The sequence below is a fragment of the Choristoneura fumiferana genome, chromosome 10 (assembly GCF_025370935.1).
Source record: "Choristoneura fumiferana chromosome 10, NRCan_CFum_1, whole genome shotgun sequence".
NCBI classification, from domain to species: Eukaryota; Metazoa; Arthropoda; class Insecta; order Lepidoptera; family Tortricidae; genus Choristoneura; species Choristoneura fumiferana.
Genome location: NC_133481.1, coordinates 6,890,141 through 6,911,547, shown reverse-complemented (window position 1 = coordinate 6,911,547; position 21,407 = coordinate 6,890,141). Strand labels below are relative to the sequence as shown.

General features: G+C 36.3%; 2 protein-coding genes across 8 annotated transcripts in view; one reads left to right on the top strand and one right to left on the bottom strand.

Annotated features, from left to right (window-relative positions):
* Positions 1-1,334: 1,334 nt before the first annotated feature.
* crp (transcription factor cropped) lies at positions 1,335-7,856 on the bottom strand. The gene is made up of 3 exons (XM_074093276.1): positions 7,459-7,856; positions 6,106-6,271; positions 1,335-5,642 (listed from the first exon to the last, which is right to left on the bottom strand). The coding sequence occupies exons 1-3, from the start codon at positions 7,545-7,547 to the stop codon at positions 4,836-4,838; spliced, it is 1,062 nt and encodes a 353-aa protein (XP_073949377.1). The 5' UTR covers positions 7,548-7,856; the 3' UTR covers positions 1,335-4,835.
* Positions 7,857-8,541: 685 nt separating this feature from the next.
* The window catches only part of LOC141431963 (uncharacterized), a 31,208-nt gene continuing 18,342 nt past the window's right edge, over positions 8,542-21,407 (top strand). For 2 of the 7 annotated variants that reach the window (XM_074093284.1, XM_074093277.1), the window contains exons 1-3: positions 17,913-17,990; positions 18,091-18,152; positions 19,329-19,524. In XM_074093284.1, the coding sequence (XP_073949385.1) occupies positions 17,928-17,990; positions 18,091-18,152; positions 19,329-19,524 (321 nt within the window). In that variant the 5' untranslated portion in view covers positions 17,913-17,927. Of the gene's footprint in view, positions 8,719-8,764; positions 8,825-10,068; positions 10,194-17,912; positions 17,991-18,090; positions 18,153-18,388; positions 18,561-19,328; positions 19,525-21,407 lie in introns of those variants that run through there. The other 5 variants (XM_074093283.1, XM_074093280.1, XM_074093279.1 and 2 more) reach the window with 5 other exon arrangements.

Here is a 21,407-nt window from a genome sequence, read left to right as displayed (position 1 = left end):
AGGACAATTTTGCCAGTGTCTAGTAGTTTTTGCCGTTGTACGGTAAAAAAATCTAGAAAACGAAATATGAGAGGTAATGGTGGATGATCGATGACGTAGTTTCGTGTACTTAAAAGTATTTTGAAAATACCCATTTTGTATTTTAAATAATAAAAGCAAAAATATTTTTAACCGACTTCAAAAAAGGAGGAGGTTCTATGTTCCAAATGTTTGTATTTTTTTTATGTATGTTCGACGATTACTCGGTCACTTATGGACCGATTTTCAAAATTCTTTTTTTATTCGAAAGGGTACTCTTCTGAGATGGTCCCATTGTCACCAAGTCAAGATCTGATGATGGGATTCTAGGGAAATCGACAGCAAACCTTAAATTTTATAGGTTCCTAACAATAGGTTGGTAAACTGGACCTGATGAAGAAGCGTAGATGACCAATGTAACTCGTCAAAGCTAAGTAATGCTCGCTCGTCTATTAACGATCATGATTAATATACCTAGATAAGCGACTAAGAAGGAGATTTAAGTTAATGATTCTTTCGAACAGATCTGATGCTAAAGCCGGAAGGTAGGCAACGGAACTCTTGTTATAAAACAACGTACCTAAGCCGTGTTTGGGCTTAATGGAATCTTTGTGATATGTTCTTTGGCTACGAATCACTAAAAAGCGAGAAATAAAGAATTTTTTTAACAAAAAAGTAAAACCGACTCCAAAAAATTAACTATAAATGGAACAGACTACAAAACCCTTGAAAATATTTTTCTAGATAGGTACCTACTAGCTCGAAGTCGGTGACGACCCAGCAGGAGTGATTGAAACCCATAGTATGTAGGTGAGGTAGACTATTGTTCATTCCTGCTGGCTCGTGCTGAGGCACCGACTTCGAGCTAGTAGAGTAGGTACCTAGAAAAATATTTTCAAGGGTTTTGTAATCGGTTCGATTTTTCGTTATTTTTTTGGGGTCGGTTTTACTTTTTTGTTAAAAATTTTGTATTTCAAATAGCAAAATTAGAAAAGTATTTTGCACATCTCTGCTGATGGCGACTGTATAAGTCGGGGTCGGGTTTTTTTTTATGAATATAGATAGACCTACTGGCAAAGCTTATCATCCAGTCTCCTTGTGTTTCCTCAGAAAAGATAGAATGAGCGAAGCTATTGAACGCTGTATGCCTCCTTGGTGGCTTGTACAAAGCGCGGGAGGGGGGTGGCATTATTTGCCGCACTCTAGGGCAGTTAGGTTAGTTACCACCGCACGCACTAGTGGCAGAACCACCGAGTGACCCAGTGTGCGGCAGGTCTTGCTTTTTATAATTATACATAATAAATAAAACGCATTACTATCAATGTTTTATAAATATTCGTAAATATAGGTCAAATGTGGTACAATTAAAATCAGAGGAAATATATTTTATCGATTTCATATCAAAAAAGGAAACTTCCATGCATTATTTTCTACACTTTATCATTATCTTAATTTTATGAATTAAAGACATAAGATATTACAATATGTGCCTACTATAGGAACATGACCTTGTTAGTGATAGGGATAGCACAGATCAAGATACCGCATCCAGTCCAGTAGGTCCGCACGAGAAGCTACCCTGTCACTAACCCTTCTACTTGAATCTAAACTAGAATATATTATCGAAAGAAACTTATAATCAATAAATGCTTTTTTGATGGTACAAGGCTTGCTTGTTAGCTTTCTGCATATTACTGCCAAAAAAATTAAATAAAAGCAGGTATTTTATGCTTACTAAACTATGCGTCTCTGTCGGAATCGTTAATACTCTGCTATTCAGTTGAATTAGAGCTTGCTTACACACTATACAGCTACAACAAAATGTTTAAGTCCATATAAAAACTATTACATACATTGAATTAGAATACGATAGAGTGTAGAAAATGGATATATTCACATTTAATAATAGTCATAAAACCAATAAAACAGGGCACAATCACGAAATTCACAGATGCATATGCAATTTAAGTGGTCAACACGATCTTTACTTATTTAACTTATTTGGAGAACATGATCTTAAACCTATGTCCCTAATCTAGACTAGATATTAGTATCATAAATGTGGGCCATGTACAAAAAATTATTCTCGGATATTGGCAGAAATTTACTGGGTTATCTATCGATAATTTATACATTTCGTTTATAACGTAGTATAGGGAGTTTGTTAATTACCAAATTACTATCAGTCTTCAAGTAACCACTTGTCTTATAAAATAAAATATCTATGAATGCATCAATCACATGACATCACAAAAAATACTTTAAAATTGAAAGTGTCTAATGTTTTATTGGTTTCAGATCAGCGACAAAAAACAAGCATGAGTGAATATACAGACAAATATCATTTACAAACTAATTAATAAGAAATAACCATTTTAATACTTTAAGACATAAATAATAACACATTTAAACAATTTAACTTGTTTTCTTTGACTTAAAATCTCTTACTACTATTTTGACTACACTATAGTATAACCAAGTCCATTATGTTACTAGTTATATTTTATCCTATACTGACATGTAAAGGCGGTAGGCAGACAAATTCTTACTTCTATGGACTCAGGAACAGAGCGCGAACATATGCGAGGTCACTCAGGGTGTAACCATGTGCTTCTTTTAAAATGAGATTGTAAGCGACCGCTGAGGAAACCAACTGCGCCCCCTTATTATATAGCTAACTGTGACATGTCAATATCACATGACATTTGCCTATTGTAGTACCTAGTAAAAACCTATTTCCCAGTTAGTTATACACCAATAATTATTTTACATTGTGACTAACTGTTAGGCTATGTTGCGTTTCATGTCAATATGGGACACTAATTGCAAACGTGATGCACATGCATGACGTGCACAAGTAAAACCCAACAGTGAGAAGAGACATTTAAATAAACAGTCAAAATTGCAGTTGACATTCTCATTCATTATTTATTGAGAAGGATCTCTACGTCACTGGCAGGTTTCTTGCGTTTAAGTAAAGCAACATAAACGGAACACACTCACACAAACATGTCTTAATTTAATACCAATATGGTGGCACAAAACAAAATACAGAACTTAATGAACAAGTGATCAGTCTTACAAAATACGACCCACTTTAGGATCACGGCACTATGTCAGAAAGTGTAAATATTGACATTGATCCACTCTGTTGCTGAGTCGACTAAAACAAAATACATCCTAAAACTTACAAGGGAAAGTATTAACAGAAATCACTGCAGATTACGTCTTGAACAAAATGTCAGCACACTGAAGCAAACAATAAAATAGTCTAAGATGATTATTACCTAAAGCATGGAACAATACAAATGATCCATGCAACACTACAGCTTACAAATAGTAACAGAACATATAGTACTAATTTTAATTTATTAATTCATGATTAGATCATCAATTATTGGTGTGCCTGCTAGTCGCCAATTTGCCGTGCTAAGTTTTCTTTTCTATTAAACATGGCTCTTGCCTGTTTTTGATTTATTGACTACCTATATTTCAGCTAAAACATGGAATTGTTTTAAATGAAAACTGTCTAACCATCATATTTCCGTAAATATATTTAGTAAAGAGTTTCCTTTGAAATTTAGCGCTCCATAGCACGCGTTGAAAGAGAACTTGCTACAGCAGTTGACCCCACAGCGCAGTTATCTAAGCAGGCATCTTCTACACAAACTGCCAATGATTGATTACTTATTAATGTAATGCATAAATGCATTACAGAATTATACTAATAATCCAATATAATACATAATAACTCATTCTCCAATCTTTGTTAATATATGCAGATTGATCCTTAGTTAAATGTGAATTGAACTACATGGAATGCTCTAATTTTGGTTACTGTCATACACAATGTATAATTTTTGACTGACAAGGTCTACTTATAGTTTCAATATTGACAAAGGTACAAAACCGACACTGGTATATTCCTAGAAGCACAGTAATATTTTCACTGGGATATCTAACATCAGGCAGGTCTATAACAACAGTTACGACCGCGAGTCGTGCACATTTCTGTAACGCAACTCAATTATATTTCTCATAATTTCAAAGTCAATCATAATCACATCACATCAGATTTAAGGAGACATGTATTAAATATATAAAACATATCTTAGAATATAATATTACGATGAATTGATATTGATAATACTATAATAGTACAAAATGCAGCAAGTAAGACGCCGCCCTTAGCTACACAGAGAGTCAAATGTGATACATTATAATAGTAGGTAATCTTACACTGCTAAAAATGCTTGTAAAATATTAAGAATGCAAAATATTGCTGTATCATTTCAGACAACCTCCAAGTAGAATCCAACGAATATCGATTTTTCAGTGTTATTGCTTTCATTGTGATAATTTATTTCTTTAATTTTAACTTCAAATTTGTTAGGTAGTCATTCTAAAATTATCACAAAGCCTATATTACATTTCCTGCCATTTGTCTATATGGAGCCTAACATAACCTGTTTCATTGCGGTTATTAACACCTGCCAAAATCCTTACTCGAATCAGTCAATCCTCGATCCATCTTCATTACATTAAGCCATAGTAACAAAGTAACATTAAATTTAGCATTAAAATAATTAAATTTGAGACTAAACTAAGCACAGCGCCAACAACGCTTTCGGCTCCTAACTAACATTTATCAAACTGACTTTGACGCGTAAAAAAACAAAGACGCAGACTTATCGATTCGTCACTTTGGAAAAGACATTTAAAAAACTAAAATTTTAAAACTACATTCGAGGAGGGTCACACGCTCAAAGAGCAAAAGCGAAAATACGAGCCGAACTTTAGGTTCGCGTTCAACGCGATCACGAATGTTTGACGACGATGACGCCGGGTCGCTGTACCGGCACCGGTGCCGGCGCGGCGAGCGGCGCGCGCTCCGGCTTCTTGGTGAGGGCCAGCGGCGCGTCGGACGCCTCCTCGCGGAACAGGTGGTCGCCCTCCAGGTGCCGGATCGCCTCCACGATGGTCTCCAGGTTCTGCCGGCTCGTACTGGCCAGGTAGAGGCGCGCCGACGATTCGTGCGCCGCCTCTGGCAGGACCTCTACTTCGACGCGAGGTTCCGCTTTGATGGCGGCCTCGAGCAGCGGTGCCGCCACTGCAGTCGCGGCGACCACGCATGGTACCGGCGCCGGCTCCACCGAGGCGGGCGCCTCCACTTCCTCGGTCTCCAGCTTGCAGTCGGCAACGTCGGTCTGGTCGTAGAGCACGGCAGGCGCGGCAGGCGCGGCGGCGGCCGCGGGCGGCGCGGGCTCGGGGTACAGCTGCACCTCGACGGCGTGCAGGCGCTCCTCTAGCAGGCGCCGCAGCCGCCGCTCCCTCTCTAGCTGCACGCGGAGCTCTCCGCTCTCAGATTCCTTCTTTTGGGACACGCTCGTCACGCTTATGACGGCCACAGGTTCTGGTGACCTCGATTTGGTGACGCTGTCATCTGTGGAGTCTGGTATGATAGTGGTGGGTAAAATCATTTCGCTTTTTCGCTTTTTCAAGGGTATTTCACCTCCTTCATGTTGATTAAGGAGTCTCTTCAACTGACAGTTTTGTGAGAGTAATCTCGTTTTTTCTTGCTCAAGTGAATAGATATATTCAGCCGTTTGTTGTAATATGGCAGCCTAGAAAAAATTAAAACATAGTCAGAATTTGGTTATTTACATTACCAATGGCTGTACTGTCTAACACACTTGGAATCAAGATCTCTTTCAACATTTCTTTCTGCCAAACTGTATAGGGTGAGGGTAGAAAGAGATGGTGAATGTGATCATGGGGGCCTGGGTGTATTGCTCCTAACTAGTACAATCATGCATTTAGCATACTAATATGTAATATAGTGAATGCATGGTTCACTATCATAAGTTTCAGTTGGTGCTTTGTTAATCGTCCCATTGGAGCTATTCAGAGTAATTTGGAACTTGGAATGATTTGGTTGGTTTGCTCTCTACAGATATTGTATAAGATAAGGGCTGAAAGGAGATGGCAATGTTCATTGTAGTGTCAGGAACCAATTATTAGTACTCAGATTCAAAATAATAGATGATTTATTTAAATTGACTTTAGCAAATAATGAATTGAACACACCTTGCTTAGTTTTTCGCCTTCATGGCGTGGCAGCAGCGTGCGCAGAGCTTGAAAACCTGCGTTAATGCTCTGCATACGTCTGCGCTCATTGCTATTAGCAATTTCTCGTCTGATTCTTTTTTCTGCCTCCATGGTCCTACCACCAGATGCAGAATGTTTTTCGCTCCTGAAATTTGATATTAGTTATAATTACACAGTAATATTCCATATTCACATCAGTATTTAGGGTTATTGTTTTGAAATTATGGCTGTGTAAAGGTGGCCAGTCTTCTGGTAAACACAACGTAAAATGGCCGAGAAAAAACATGGTGTCGTAAGGGCGCCATCAGCTGGCTCAGATACAATATCTCCCCAGCTACAATAGCCCCGGGTCACCTTACACATTTTAAATGTGTAATCTCTATTCAAACATGTCACCACTACATACAGCAGTTCATTTAATTCCCGGGAATCTGAGAACCGGTCTTTCCCGAGAGCACCCCCTAGTCATGTAGTTCAGCAGTAATACATACATAATTCAAACAGACTAACTAGTTCGGCAAGTGAGATTTCGATGTCACCATCTTAAAACTACCCAAACAAGTCAAAATTGTTTCCAAGTATTCATTTACATTTGTAAGCTAAACATGGCATAACAAGCAATAAACTTCTGTCAAAATAAGTATGTGTGTATCATTAAATAAAATCATAATTTCTGGCATAGGTACAATTAATTAGTACTGCCAATGTTTTACATCATATACCCAGGTAGAATTACAAAATATTTAAGATACTTATAAGCAGGCCGTTGATTACTGTTGGACTCAATACCAGAATATTATTTTATTACAATTAATTAATGTAGTCCTGGCATGGCCACCAATGTGCACATTTTTCAGTAAATTCTAATCTTATTGTCATACAAATCATTGTGTGCACAAATGTAAAGAAATTAATAGATTCAGAGTAAAAAAAAAACGCATAGAAATATTGGAAGCAGACCAGGTTATCAACAAATAAATGTCATTAAAATCATTTTTTCTAAAAATATCATGATGAATCTTGCAATATCACACAAAAACATGAATGACTTTACGCTTAATCGTACATGTGTTTGATAGTACGTTGTTAAATGCAGTAGTTAGGTAGGGGCGCATACTACGCCTATTTTACCAACCAAACATGGCGGCCCAACAGCTGACTACGACCGGCACGACACGGGCGGGAGGCGTCATATGGTTACCAAGTTAATGTGTGATACCTTAAGGTATCGTATTTTGATGACTCGAATATTATACTGTTAAAAGAGAAACTCTATTAACCACTGAAAGCCTAATTATACAATAACTCTGCGACCACGCCGGGCTTCCATACCTGGCAAAAGCGTGATTCGATGCCTCTTCTTCATACAAGTTGTAGTCTTCCACTTCTAGCAAACAGACATCATTACCGTGTAATGACATCACTAGGTTAATGTTTTAAGGATACTTCATTAAAACAACTGCTTACTAATTGAGAAAAATCAAAATAATTTTTCAGAGGGTCCACAATGGCGGGAAATGACAATGAGCTTGGTCAGGTGACGCTACACGGATATTTCACAGCACCATTTAAAAACAGTCCACAAAACACAGTTTACACGACTTCACACACTAAACCGATGCAATGAAGACGAATTCATGAGACAATCATGAAACAATTTTATAAAAACAGTAATTAACGGAGAGTCAAGGGCAGCGCAACATCGATACGTACGCCATTTGTAATTTTGATGGAGAGATGGAGATAGATAATATTGCCAGTCTTAAAAACTTTCAAAGCATGTTTTAGCTAGAGTTTTTAGTATATATTTGGGATTCGCGCTGTCATCGTTCATCCACCATTACGTCTCATATTTCGTTTTCTAGATTTTTTTTACCGTACAACGGCAAAACAAAAACTACTAGACACTGGCAAAATTGTCTTCCAATGGACAGAGCCATATTTTTTTAAAGAAACGACAACGATGTTTTAGCTATCATTTTCTTGACGTGTTAAGCATGTCACGATCAAAGGTCACGATTTATATATGTTTTTATTTTTGTATAGATTAAAAACAATTTCAATAATAGTATTTCAATAATGTATATTTTTAAATACTTAGAGTCAAATTCATACCATCTTTGATTGCATCAATCAAAGAAGCAAGAATGAATTTTAATTAAGTATTTTATACTGTTGTAGATCACTGGCTTGGTTAGTTCATAATTATGTTTAATTTTAACTTCTTTGGTAATTATAATATTTTTTTACTATAAACAATGCTCTTTACTGTCTTTACATCGAAACTCTTGCCCTGCGCCATCTATTGGATTGGATACTTTACTATCACTTCTACTCTACGGACGGTCTACCAAACCAAACCAAATAAATAAACTTGTCTATAGGTATTTTTTTCTGTGTGTTGGAAGCCTTGAAGCGTCTTGGTGAAAGCAACCAATCAAAAATTAGTTTGAATTTTGAATTTGCTTGAGGTGGGGATTTCGTCCTGCCGCCATATTGTGTTGGGCTGTCTGTGAGTGCTTTATGTTAACAATTTTCTGAAATTGTAGTGTAAATTCCTTGTTAATAAAATTAAGTTTGAATATTCTGGTGGTAAGTTCCAATTGAACATAAGTTTTTGTCATAGTTTTTATTTTAGTGCTAAAACAATGTAAGGTTTCTCCAAAATGCCGGCTGTCGAAATTATGTTCGGTAAAAAGTACGTTTGAATTTTATGTTTTGTCGTGATCCGTAAACTACATTTTATTTCAGCATGTTTTTAATATTTGTCTCGTCGAAATGCGTTTTTGTTAAGATTACTTTACACTTTATAATCACGCTGTTATGACATTCCCAGTAAGTAATTCAACCCGAGAGGACAAAAGAAATGTGAACTGTTGCAAAGGATTAACCGTTTGTAACGTTGCTTTAGTCAGAACAATGTTTGCAATACCTGATTCTAGTCAATAATTTTTGTTTGTGATGTTATGATTATGAATGTTGTTGATTTCTGGGAAATCTGTTCTTTGTTGAATGATGAATCATCCCTGAGCTGTTAATGGGGCGACATGGATGTTAAGTAAAACAAGGGTGTTGCATGCGTGCATGACTGACTGACTACCTATTATGATTATGACTAAGCTTACAACTTACTAGGTACCTACTCGGTTTCCAATTGACAAATAATCATTAGAACCTGACTAGTGACCAAGTGGAAACATCTGACCAATGGGTAATTATCTTAAGCTTATACTACCTTCTTTCTAGTGTTTCTCATAGCTTTGATAGAAGAAATAATGCATTATGTTGATAAAATCACTATCATTTATGGTCTGTAATTCTGATATGAAAGCGAAGTAACATGGTAAGGTATTCAATATATACCTTCGCGTGCAGGATCGGGATTCTCACCCTACGATAAATAAGGAAGTTAGGGTTAACTGCCTAATGTTGCCAACAAGGTTATGTACCTGTCTAATTCTTCTGATAAACTTAATACTTACTTACCCACCTATTAATTTCCTGTGATGATTCATGCCCACTTTCGCATTATTAGTGGCAGTAAATTAAATACCTACCAGTGTGATAAAACTATTCACTTCACCACTTAGTTAGGTTGCCTTGGTATTATCCGTATTTTTTATTTGATTGATCTATCAATTTTAATGTAATGTACCTAACCTACCTATGTAGGTTCGCAAAATGATTTGGGTTTTGGTTTGTTCTTTTAAATATCTACCATGGATCGGTAGTAGGTACCTACTGACTCGGTTTTTTTTTTTAGGAAAGAACTTGCAATTAAATAGGTAGGTACCCAGGTAGAGAAATCATGTAGAAGTTTTCTACATTAACCCTCTACTTGTTCACATACCGACCTACATGTGTCGACTACAAAACCGGTAAGTAGGTATCAATGAAATTAATAGGTACCTACCTACATGACATGTATGTAACGTAATTTGCTCTTGAAAGTGACTAATGTCCCCTAGCCAAGCTAGTGGTGGTAGCAATAACTCGTCAAAAGAACCTGTGAGTCATGACATGAACTATTGTGATCCAATAAACACTTTATTGCTGTACATAATTAGGTACGTACCTACCTACATAGCCCCGACATTGTTAGAAAAAATGTTTGCCTTTCCAGTGGCTTAATCGATATTTTAGGAACGTACCTATCTATATTCTTACTTGGAATTGATAAACCTCTGTAATTATTGGTTTACTAAAGTTATTCTACTTATTCTTTTTTATTAGATTCCTAATTAAGGATAACTTAAACACAGACATTGGACACACTTGGGTGCGGTGAGGAGTTAGGAAGGTAGGTTCCTACCTACCTTAGCTCCCTAAACTGATGGTTTCGTTGGTTTCGGTAGTAATTATTGCAGTGAAGCACCACCTACCACCCTACACCTATCTAAATAGGTGGAGGTACAATTTATCCTTGAAACACTACGAATAATAATTTTGCAACAACACTAGTTTTAAAATGGGACGTGGTTTCCGATAGGACTAAGTTTAATGTCAGGGTGCGAAAAAATCAGATTTTTATAATAAAAATCAAAAATGGTTTTTTATATTAATCGTAATATATGTTGTCGTCCTATGGTACCCCAGTGGTACAAAGGGCCTTCGTGAGACGTCGCCATCCGTTCCTGTCCTGCGCCTGTTGCTCCGCGTCTCCCCAACTCAGCCCGGCCGAAATTATACTCGTATATATATCCATCCACATAATTGTTTCTTAATTTGTGAGCAGAAATAAACCATTTTAGGTTTAGGTACTTATTCATATTTATACTATATAAAATTATGAGTCCTTACCTAACTGGTAAACAGAATTCGGCAATTCAATTCAATTTGTATTTTGTGGTCAAAATCCGGCAAAAACAACAAGCACGTGTAAGTGCAATGCAAGTGTAGGTACAATTCGTATTATTTTTACAGGATATTCAACTTTTTAGGATTCCGTACCCGAAGGGTAAAAACTATTTAAGTGTGGGCTCCCACGGAAGAAAAAAAAACAAGTGGAAGTGCTATTGTCATGTCACTTGATGTCACTCGTCTAGTATTGGAACCGCTGTCGCCAAACACAAATACGCCGATTGTCTTATATTGCACTAGCACTACTCATGAACAAATCGTCTGATTAGTAGCTTTTATTTTAGTAAAAACTAGCTTAAAACAATAGACACAACAATTGAAAACGTACCTTCGAAAGTTATAAATAAAGTTTACTTTAGCCAAGGACAGAAAGCATTTACGACGTTTGGTAAGCTAGATAGATATGATATGATATTATGTCATTTGGCGGCTCAGGCTTGAAATATCCGTTTTCCTAAAATGTATTTTTCGCAATATGTCTGCTTTTCAGAATGTCAACACGTCTTTTGCATAATGTCAGCTTCTCAATGTCTGCATGTCTGCAACCTCAAAATATCCGCCTTCTTATAACGTTGGCATTCCAGAAAAGTCTTATTCCCAAAATATCTCCAATCATGGTCTTCAAATTTCATCTAAATCGGTTCAGCGGTTTAGCCGTGAAAAAGTAACAGACAGACAGACTGAGTTACTTTTGAATTTATTAGCATTGATTTTAGTAAAGAACTAAACTACGAAAATCCCTTCGTTCGGGTACGAAACCGGTTGAGGACGAAAAACATGTTATTCTAAAGCAGCGTTTCTACCAGAGATGTGCGAGGATGTGTTGGGAGAAATATGTTTTTCATCAACCAATAGAATCGCTTCATTTACCCATCCTCGCATAGCACATCTCTGGTGGAAACAGCTCAGCGAAGCGAGGTTTTTGTAGATACAAAACAATAGAACAAACAACAAAACAATAATATTGATTTGAAAATAAAGCAGACATTATGGGAAAACAAACATAACAAGACTATAGATAGCCTATTTAAAAAAAAACTGCCAAGAGCGTGTCGGACACGCCCGAAATAGGGTTCCGTAGCCATTACGAGAAAATTAAGTAATATTTTTCTAAGGATTTCGTATTTTGTACGGAATATTCTAAGTAAATATTTTATACCTTAGGCTGTTATTTACTCTTAAACTACTAATTATTCTCAAGAAAACTTAACCATTATAGTTTACCTTGTAAGTTTGATATACTTACTACCATCCTAAATTTTTTCAAATTTTTCCACCCACCGGTTTAGATTTTACGAGCGGGACGATCGATATTAATGAAAATTTGCACTCTTAAAGTTAAATATTTTGCAAACACATCACTGAATCGAAAAATCGTTTTAGCAACCCCCCACTGGTTTTAAAAGACCTATCCAACGATACCCCACACTATAAGGTTAAGGTTGGATGAGAAAAAAAATCACCCCCACTTTACGTCTATGGGAGGTACTCTAATTTTTTTTTTGTTGTTGTTTTTACTGTACAAAAATATATTCGTGCAAAATTACAGCTTTCTAGCATTGATAGTCCTTGAGCAAAGCCGCGGACGGACAGACAGACATGGCGAAACTATAAGTGTTCCGTTTTTGCCATATTGGCTACAGAACCCTAAAAAGTGAACATAACGGGAAAGCAGAAATTATGGTAATGCTAATATTATAGGAATGTAAACATTATGAATAGACGACTTCCTGAGATTGTGCACATTTTAAATAGCAGACATTTTGAGAAAGCTGACAAAATAGAATAAGACTTGGAAGTTCAGTGATAACTGATACAGTAAAATTAACCTGTTACTGTTAGTTAGAATTTTAGATAAATTTTATAGTACATTATTGCCGAAGCCGGGAAAAGGCAATCCGTATCCGTGAAATATTTATTGACGGGCAATGCGTGGATTCGTATTTACGAATCTGCGAATTACCTACCATTTCCACTGAGGCAAACACAATATAGTGCTTTACTTCAATAATACGAGGAAATAAAACAAAATTGTCAAAGTATGAAATTATTTGGCACGGTTAAAAAATTTAAAGTTTTTGGCACTAAACTTTCCCGCGGTAGGTACTTGTTTTTTTTTTAAAGTACTTACACGATACGAGTTATAATGCCTTTTCAAAACAAATAATAATTTAATTTTAAATAAAGTCGTGATATATATATCCATTAAAAATTTAAATTTACTTGTATATGCGTGTCTTCTGTGTTAGTAAATAAATATATTCATTCTTTTTTTTAATTTAATGTAGTTTTCTATAACCAAATTATAGTCTAAAGTGGTACTGAACCGTCGTAGTCGAAACGTGCATTTAAAACAGTAAGAAGTATACAGTAATGGAATTTGCTGCAAATTTCCCGGCCGGTAAGTGATTTATATATTTTTTGTTTGTGGCAGTCTTTTTTTTAATTTGTGATTGATGAACTTTGCGTACTACGGCATACATAGAGAAGCTTTCAGCCCTGATACTATTACTATGATGAAGGCCGGACTATTATGGGATCTCACTATATGAGTTTTTCATATTAATTTTAATATTATTCCTTCACGCGTTCCTGACAAAAGAGGTTTGACAGACAGACAAACACGGACGGATGGCCGACAACGAAGTGATCCTATAAGGAGTATCCATACAAAATCCTAAAAAATACAATCAAATACATAATTATTTTCTTTTATCGACATCTATCGACAATTTAGTCAACCCGACTACCGACGTCACTTGAGTAGCGAGTAGCGAAGAACCTTCCAGAACAAAGTCAAAAGTAGCGACTAGCAAAGAACCTTCAAGAACGAAACAGTGAAATTAATCCAAAGTGTACCATAACCACAGAATATATAATAGTACTAACGTACAGAATGGCCACGCTCCAGCGCAGATTTCAGGAAAACCGCAGGAAAGCAGTCTGGTGCGCAACGCGATGTATGTCGGCCGCACGGCACTAAGTTCGGTACCCTGTGATTTCTAAAATATCGCGATTAATACATGCGAATAATTAGTTTAAGTTTGTAGTATATCGGACCGCACGGCATATAAGTACTTTAGTACCCTGCCTACTTCCTTTTTATAAATAAATAATGATTTCTAAAATATCGCGATTAATACATGAAATAACTACCTACCGAATAATTAGTTTAAGTTTGTAGTATATCTATTGTAATTGAAAATAATAATGATTAAATACACAGACAGACACATTTTAATTAGGTTTAAATAAATATGTAAGATTAACGATTACATTGATTTGCACTATCTAAGCCATACCTACATATAAGTACCTTTAAATGTCATTGGTGCACTTATTAGGGTTTTGCGATAGTCAGCACTGTATCTTAGGGGCACACATTGACGCGTGTACAGACGTCGTCGTGCCTATGTAGATTCAAGTAACGCGTATTTTGTATGGCGTGGCCGGTGGCCGCCGTGTGCTTTAACGTAATGCCATTTATACTTGTACTTGTACTATTACTTATTCTGTGGTAATGCGCTTAAGTTTACATTAACTCAAAGCTCTACAAAATATAAGTAAAATTACGGAATTAAAGATTTATTGTTTAATTAAATAATACCGTACCGTACCGTACTTAGCGGTGATACGAAATACCACCATTAGTAAGTTTTTTTTCCTGCTATCATTTTTACATTCCAGAATTGAGCAATACAGCATAATTACTGAAAAACAAGAAATGTTGTGACACACTAAATGTGACCATACTCTACGCAATGTTGAATACGACTGGCATCGAGCGTAACATCGCTTACCTGTGGCACGCACGCTGCGTCTACACTACATAGCACTCCCACTTGTTTTTTTTCTTCCGTGGGGGTCCCATACAACAGAAACATGATTTTTTAGCCGTTTTTTTGCTCGATATTGATAAGGGCAACAATTAGACGCTCGAAATATTCACAGAATATTTAGTTGTTTATTTACAATTAAATTAAAACAAAATTTTTATTTAAGGGGGGCTCCTATACAACAAACAAACATGATTTTTTTGCTAATGTAATGAATGTTGTATAATAATAATAATAAAACTCTTTATTCAGACAATTACATAGCTCTCCGGTGGCGAATGCACTAGTCCCAAAACGTACTATTAGTCAATACACTCTAATTTCGAAAGCCCCTCTTCTCATAAGAAACTAGGCCCAAAACACCATATTTCCAAAAAGGCTCATTCTCAATTTACACGAGAACCATTGAGAACTAGTCCCAAAATACACCTTTCCCAAAATACCTCAAATTGTGTTCACCTGTAGGTGGCGTACTTCATTCTCATAATGCATAGTTCTCAAAACACTAGTTCCAAAATACCCTATTTTTTTTTCTTTTATTCTCGAATGACTTTGAAATTGCTTTCAGCCGTAACCGTTACCCGTTTGACGCCAAGAGTATTTTTGCAAAAACAGTTTTTATTGAAATATTATTTTGAGCTATATAATATTTCAATAAAAACTGTTTTTTTTTTTCAAAAATACTCTTGACGCCAAGAGTATTTTTGCAAAAACAGTTTTTATTGAAATATTATTTTGAGCTATATACATGGTGTAATCGTTAAGTGTAGCCAGGCGATAGTTCCGTAAATATATCTGATATCAGAAAATTTCAATAATTTTGCGTTTTTTTGTTCAATAATTTTGAGTAAAAACACATTAATAACTTTTTTTTTAAATAAAACTAGAAATATTAAAAGTATTAAGTTTAAACGCTTCCTTACTTTAAGTACGACGACGACTTCGCTCCTTAAAGAACGTCGGTGTCGTAAGAGATAAAACCGCTTGAGATTCATTATTTGCACGAATAAACTGTAATAAAATACAAAAACTACCGTGTATGAAATAATAAAATCTAACATTTATTTAATGTCTCACTTTTGTATTCATTTAAAACCGTCAGATAATAATAGATCGTGTAACTACTTGAAAATGATAATTGATTGTCATCGAAAAGTGGATAAAATAAAACAATTCATGAAGAGCAAAGAAAAAAAAATAGGGTATTTTGGAACTTTGAGAACTATGCATTATGAAAATGAAGTATTACGCCACCTACAGGTGAACACAGTTTGGGGTATTTTGGGAAAGGTGTATTTTCTCAATGGTTCTCGTGTAAATTGAGAATGAGCCTTTTTAGAAATATGGTGTTTTGGGCCTAGTTTCTTATGAGAAGAGGGGCTTTCGAAATTAGAGTGTATTGACTAATAGTGCGTTTTGGGACTAGTGCATTCGCCACCGGAGAGTTACATAGTCCATGTTGTATTGATAATGTATACTTATAGTTTCGCCATGTCTCTGTCTGTCTGTCTGTCCGTACGTCCGCGGCTTTGCTCAGGGACTATCAATGCTAGAAAGCTGTAATTTTGCATGGATATATATGTAAACTATGCCGACAAAATGCTACAATAAAAAAAAATTTTTTTTTTAGGGTACTTCCCATATACGTAAAGTGGGAGTGTTTTTTTTTTCTCATCCAACCCTTTAGTGTGGGATATCGTTGAATAGGTCTTTTAAATCCATTTTGGGGTCGCTAAAACGATTTTTCGATTCAGTGATTTTTTTGCTAAATATTAAACATTAAAATGCAATTTTTTATTAAAATCGAGCATCCCCCCTTCGAAAATCTAATCTAAACCGCTGGGTGGAAAAATTTGAAAAAATTCAGAATGGTAGTTAGTATATCAAACTTTCAAGGAAAACTATAACGGCTAAGTTTGCTTGAGAATTATTCTAGTTTAAGAGTAAATAGCAGCCTAAGGTATAAAATATACCTAAACTTTGAAGATTCCATATACAATACGAAATCCTTAGAAAAATATTAGGTACTTACTTAATTTTTTTGTAATGGCTACGGAACCCTATTTTGGGGTTGTCCGACACGCTCTTGGCCGGTTTTTTTTATTCAGGTTTAAGGTAAAGGAATCTACCCCATTCAGCCTTTGTCTTAAGAAAATATAGTTTAGTTTCTGAAACTTAAAAAAATGGATATATATCAAGGATTTTTACTATAAAATCCATTGATATATATCCTCGCACCCTATTTAATGATGTCATAAAACTTATATATGAAATCTATCCAACAGTAGTTCTGTTAGTGATTCTAAATTCTAATTGGCTATAGTGCCTACCTGTATTATTACGTAAATTTAACGTCGCGCTTGTTGTCTCCCCATAGCTCCGTTGCACGGTGCAGGGTTACTAGTGGTTTCATTCCGCAACTGGACACTATCGATTTTCCACTTAGATTACATACACACTACGCAATACTACTTACGTAGGTAGGTACCTAACCTCCCTACAATCCACAATAGTTCATAGGTACAGTACCTATGCACTGCACTGGATTGAATGATATTTTTATTTTACAAATTTTCTAATTCTTATGCAGGATCCAGGTTCTGGCAGCTACATTACATTACTAAAATCTGTTTCTCTCTGATCTGGTTTTGGTAGTTACATTACATTAAGTATTAAAATCCAATCAGCACCTACTTCGTAGTAAATTCCTAAGACGTAAAATTTGTAGTCTGAAGTTGTGAAATGAGGTGTTATGTACTTGTACCTACATAGGTATTCTAAGTCTCTTATGTTTGCTTCATAAATAAATACCTACTTTTGTACCTCGTTTTTGGTCTCAAATTTATATAATACGGTCCTCTTGTCTTGCTCTTGCACAGCGGTTAACCTTGAACACAGGCGGGAGTCAAGGTCGCCGAAGTAGGTAGGTACGGCGGATCTTATTTAAATCAAGCTGGCCCTGCTAAGTGCCTCCCATTGTACCATTAATGACAATAAGTTCGGGTTGACTGCTTGCTTGAGCTCAAAAAACGAAACGTAGTAGTGGGGGCATAAAATATACAGGTCAATCACCTCGATGCGTGGACCAATTTGAAATAACTCCACATGAGGACAGACGTTTCTATAGCCTGTTGTTGGTTTGGTTTTGAAGCTGGCTTGTTACGCGTAGTAAGACCAATTATTATCATGATAATTATAGACCAACTTATAGTGAGTAGTACAATCTACCAACATCGCAGTTGATCGCGTCTTTTTGTCTTTGTCTTAGACACAGCCGAAACAAATCGTTACAAACGCGAGCACAAGTTCAAATCTCGCGTTACTTGGTAGGTAGGTACATATTTACTTTTAACTACCATACATAGCATAGCAGGCAATTTGCGGGGTCCGATGCGATAAGCCTATAACTCGAGCCCTGCATGACTAATGACAATGCTATTTTTGCTTGTATTGAGTAAACGAGTGGATAATTAATGATAAACAGAACGATGCGCTAGGAATTCGGTCTCTGTTATGTACCTACTACGATAACTGAACGCACAGACCCCTTCACGTTACTCTTAGTTTTAATTTTATCGCCGGGCAAGCTGCCGGTTTGGTTGCTCCATTGCAATCTTTATGATTGAAGGTTTTTTTGTATTGTACGCTTTATTGCTTAAATAGTGCGTGTCAGTATTGTGATAGCTACGTGTAACATTTTAGATAATTTGTGCTTCTATTTATAATATATTTTACTGTGTAAGTGTGAATTAATCATTGGAAATTGCATAAAGTTTTACTACATATTTTATATTTTTATTGACATACAATAGGCATAAATGCCTTTAACAGGTGTACATCCTAGCTGGGGTATTGTTTATTATAATTGATTGGGTAACACTAAACAAATACACTTTTATTTATGAATATATTTATAGAATACAAGTGCATTGTGATTGGATTGTGATGTGACGAAAAATAAAAGTGCAATGTTGACTGCATCGAGTACACTATTTCCGTCTGCAAGCGTACCTACCTACGCGCTGAGCTGAGCCCAACACCGTGACCTACTGACTAGGGTTTATTCCAAATCGGTATTGTCACCTGACCAGTTTATTATAGATATCTAAATGGGATAAAATTAACCCCCCCATTTACTGGAGCATACTACCACAGAAGCAGCTATCCAATACATACCTGACAAAGAATATTTTTAAAGCGCTAGTCGTATTTTCAATAATTACAATGGAAATTGTGACTTAAGTATTATGAAATTAATAAGGTTCAGTTTCCAACTCAATGCAAGTGGTCGCTAGATCGCCTCTACCTTATTAAGGGTTAAACTGGCCATAAAACAAGTAGATAGATGAAATTGAAGAATCCTCTTAAGTATTTTATTCTGTCTGGTGTACTATTGTATTCAACTAGATAGGTTTTTTACGTTAGGATTATTTTTATATTGAAGTTGAAGGTACGTTTATTCTATTTATAGCCGGTTATTTGAAATGAGTTGTTTGATTGTAATAGGCCAGCGTTAGCAAGCATGGGTGCAAAGCAGAGTAAGCGGTCGGTGGACATAAGCGGGAAGGAAGCAGAGAGCGCGGGCGAGGTGGCCGCAGCAGGAGCCGGCGGCGAGGGCCGCGTGGAGGCCATCGCCGACGCCGACGCCCTCAAGCCGCAGCTCAATGGCGATGCGCACATACAGCCCCCACAGGAATTATCCGTAAGTTTAAAAGAACCGGTCAAGTGTGTGGTCAAAACACCTGCCGAAGTGTGTGTCGGTCGGGTGGTCGGGTCACGCGCAGTGTAGGGGTACTAATTGCGGCCAATATTCAATAGGTATTAAGTTTAGAATAACATTTAACTCATTAACTTGTAAAGCCTAAAGAGCTGTAATTGTTTTTCTTTTAAATTCATTACATAGATATCGTCACTACTTTTAACCTCTTAAGTCCTCGTGTACCTACTTCATAAAGTACAAATCAATTAATATAAGGAAAAACTGCCGAATGAAATGTACTAGGTACCTACCTACTTGGAGTACATTTTTTTTTGCTTTCAAATTGTATATATTAAATAGGTTATTTCCAAAATCACAAAACATAGAATTCCCGGTTCGGTCTGTAAAACTATGAATGGTAAAAAAGTCAGGACATACGAGATTAAAAAAGCTCGTACCTCATAATCGATAATTTTCTGAGTGATCTTTATATTTCAAGAGAATTTTGTTAACGTACATATTTATTTGAGATTCGAGATTTTTTCAAAGTAGTGACGATATAGGCCGGATTTATATTTTATATGAGTGTAGGCCACTCTATGTACCTATATTTGTGAGTACAGTCACCTGCATTAATATCTGCCACAGCGGAGCGTGCAAAAATATCTGACACATCCTACCGGCCCTAGAGATAGTTGTATCAGATATTATGCACGCTTGTTTTGTCAGATATTGGTACTGGTGACTGAACCGTGTACCTGTACCTCTGAAATCTGCCGCTACTAGGACGCTGCCGCCCCTAGGCCGCGGCCTATACGCCCTATTGACAAATCCAGGACTAATAGGTTAGGTATTATCATAATTTTTTTAGATTTTTCAAAACCAGCAATTTAAAGTCTAATTTTATTTGCAAAAATCCCTAAATCGAAGATTAATCTGAGCCAACTTGATAATGCAGCATAATGTGTATGCCGTATTTTTATTAGGCATATCATGATGTGCCTTATAAAAATAAGGCATCCTATAACTTAAACCTACCGAAAATTAAGTAGTGCTGGCCGCCGCGTACTTGTAGCTTCGTAAGTACCTAAAATGCGGAGTGCGCCATGCCTGATTTGAGGAAAAGAAAAACCGGCCATGAGCATATCGGTCGGGCCATACGACTTTTTTAGTTAAATAGTATAGTATAGTGACAGTGACTGTTATAGTTTAATTTACAAAAACTTAAAAACTGCTCAACTAATTTTTTAGACGTGCGGATCAAAAGTTAGAGGAGGGGTGCGCATTTTTTTGAACTTTCGAAGTGAATATCTCCGAAAATTCACTAACAAAAAAAATGGTTTATACTCATTTTTAAATACTTACCTAGTCATCCACTACGTGTGTATGGGATGTATGTAACCTAAAAAATATATATTTTATTTATTTTACCACAGCGTGACTCATTATGTATATTCATGCCAAATTACAGCTTTGTAGTTCTAACGGTCTCTGAGCTTAGCCGCGGACAGACAGACGGACAGACATGGCGAAAATATAAGAGTTCCTAGTTGTCTACGGAACCCTTAAAAGTGTTACATTTTAAGTATAATTCCAGTAGTGTACTTACTGTTATTACCAGTGATGGAAAAAGTAACATTACGATTTGATATTGTCCGATTGGACGTGTGTTAGATTGGTCTAATTAGGGCCATCGCACGGAATAAGTGCTATTCGGATACACGCTCTGATGCGCCTGATGAATACACGCACCCTCATTCTAAAATAAATGGGAAGTGAACAAAATGTTATTCGTACCTATTTCCATGTGCAAGTTCGATTAGTGTGTACGGCTAGGACTAATACTACCCTTCCGATCTAAGAATTGGCCTTTTGGATCTAGCCTT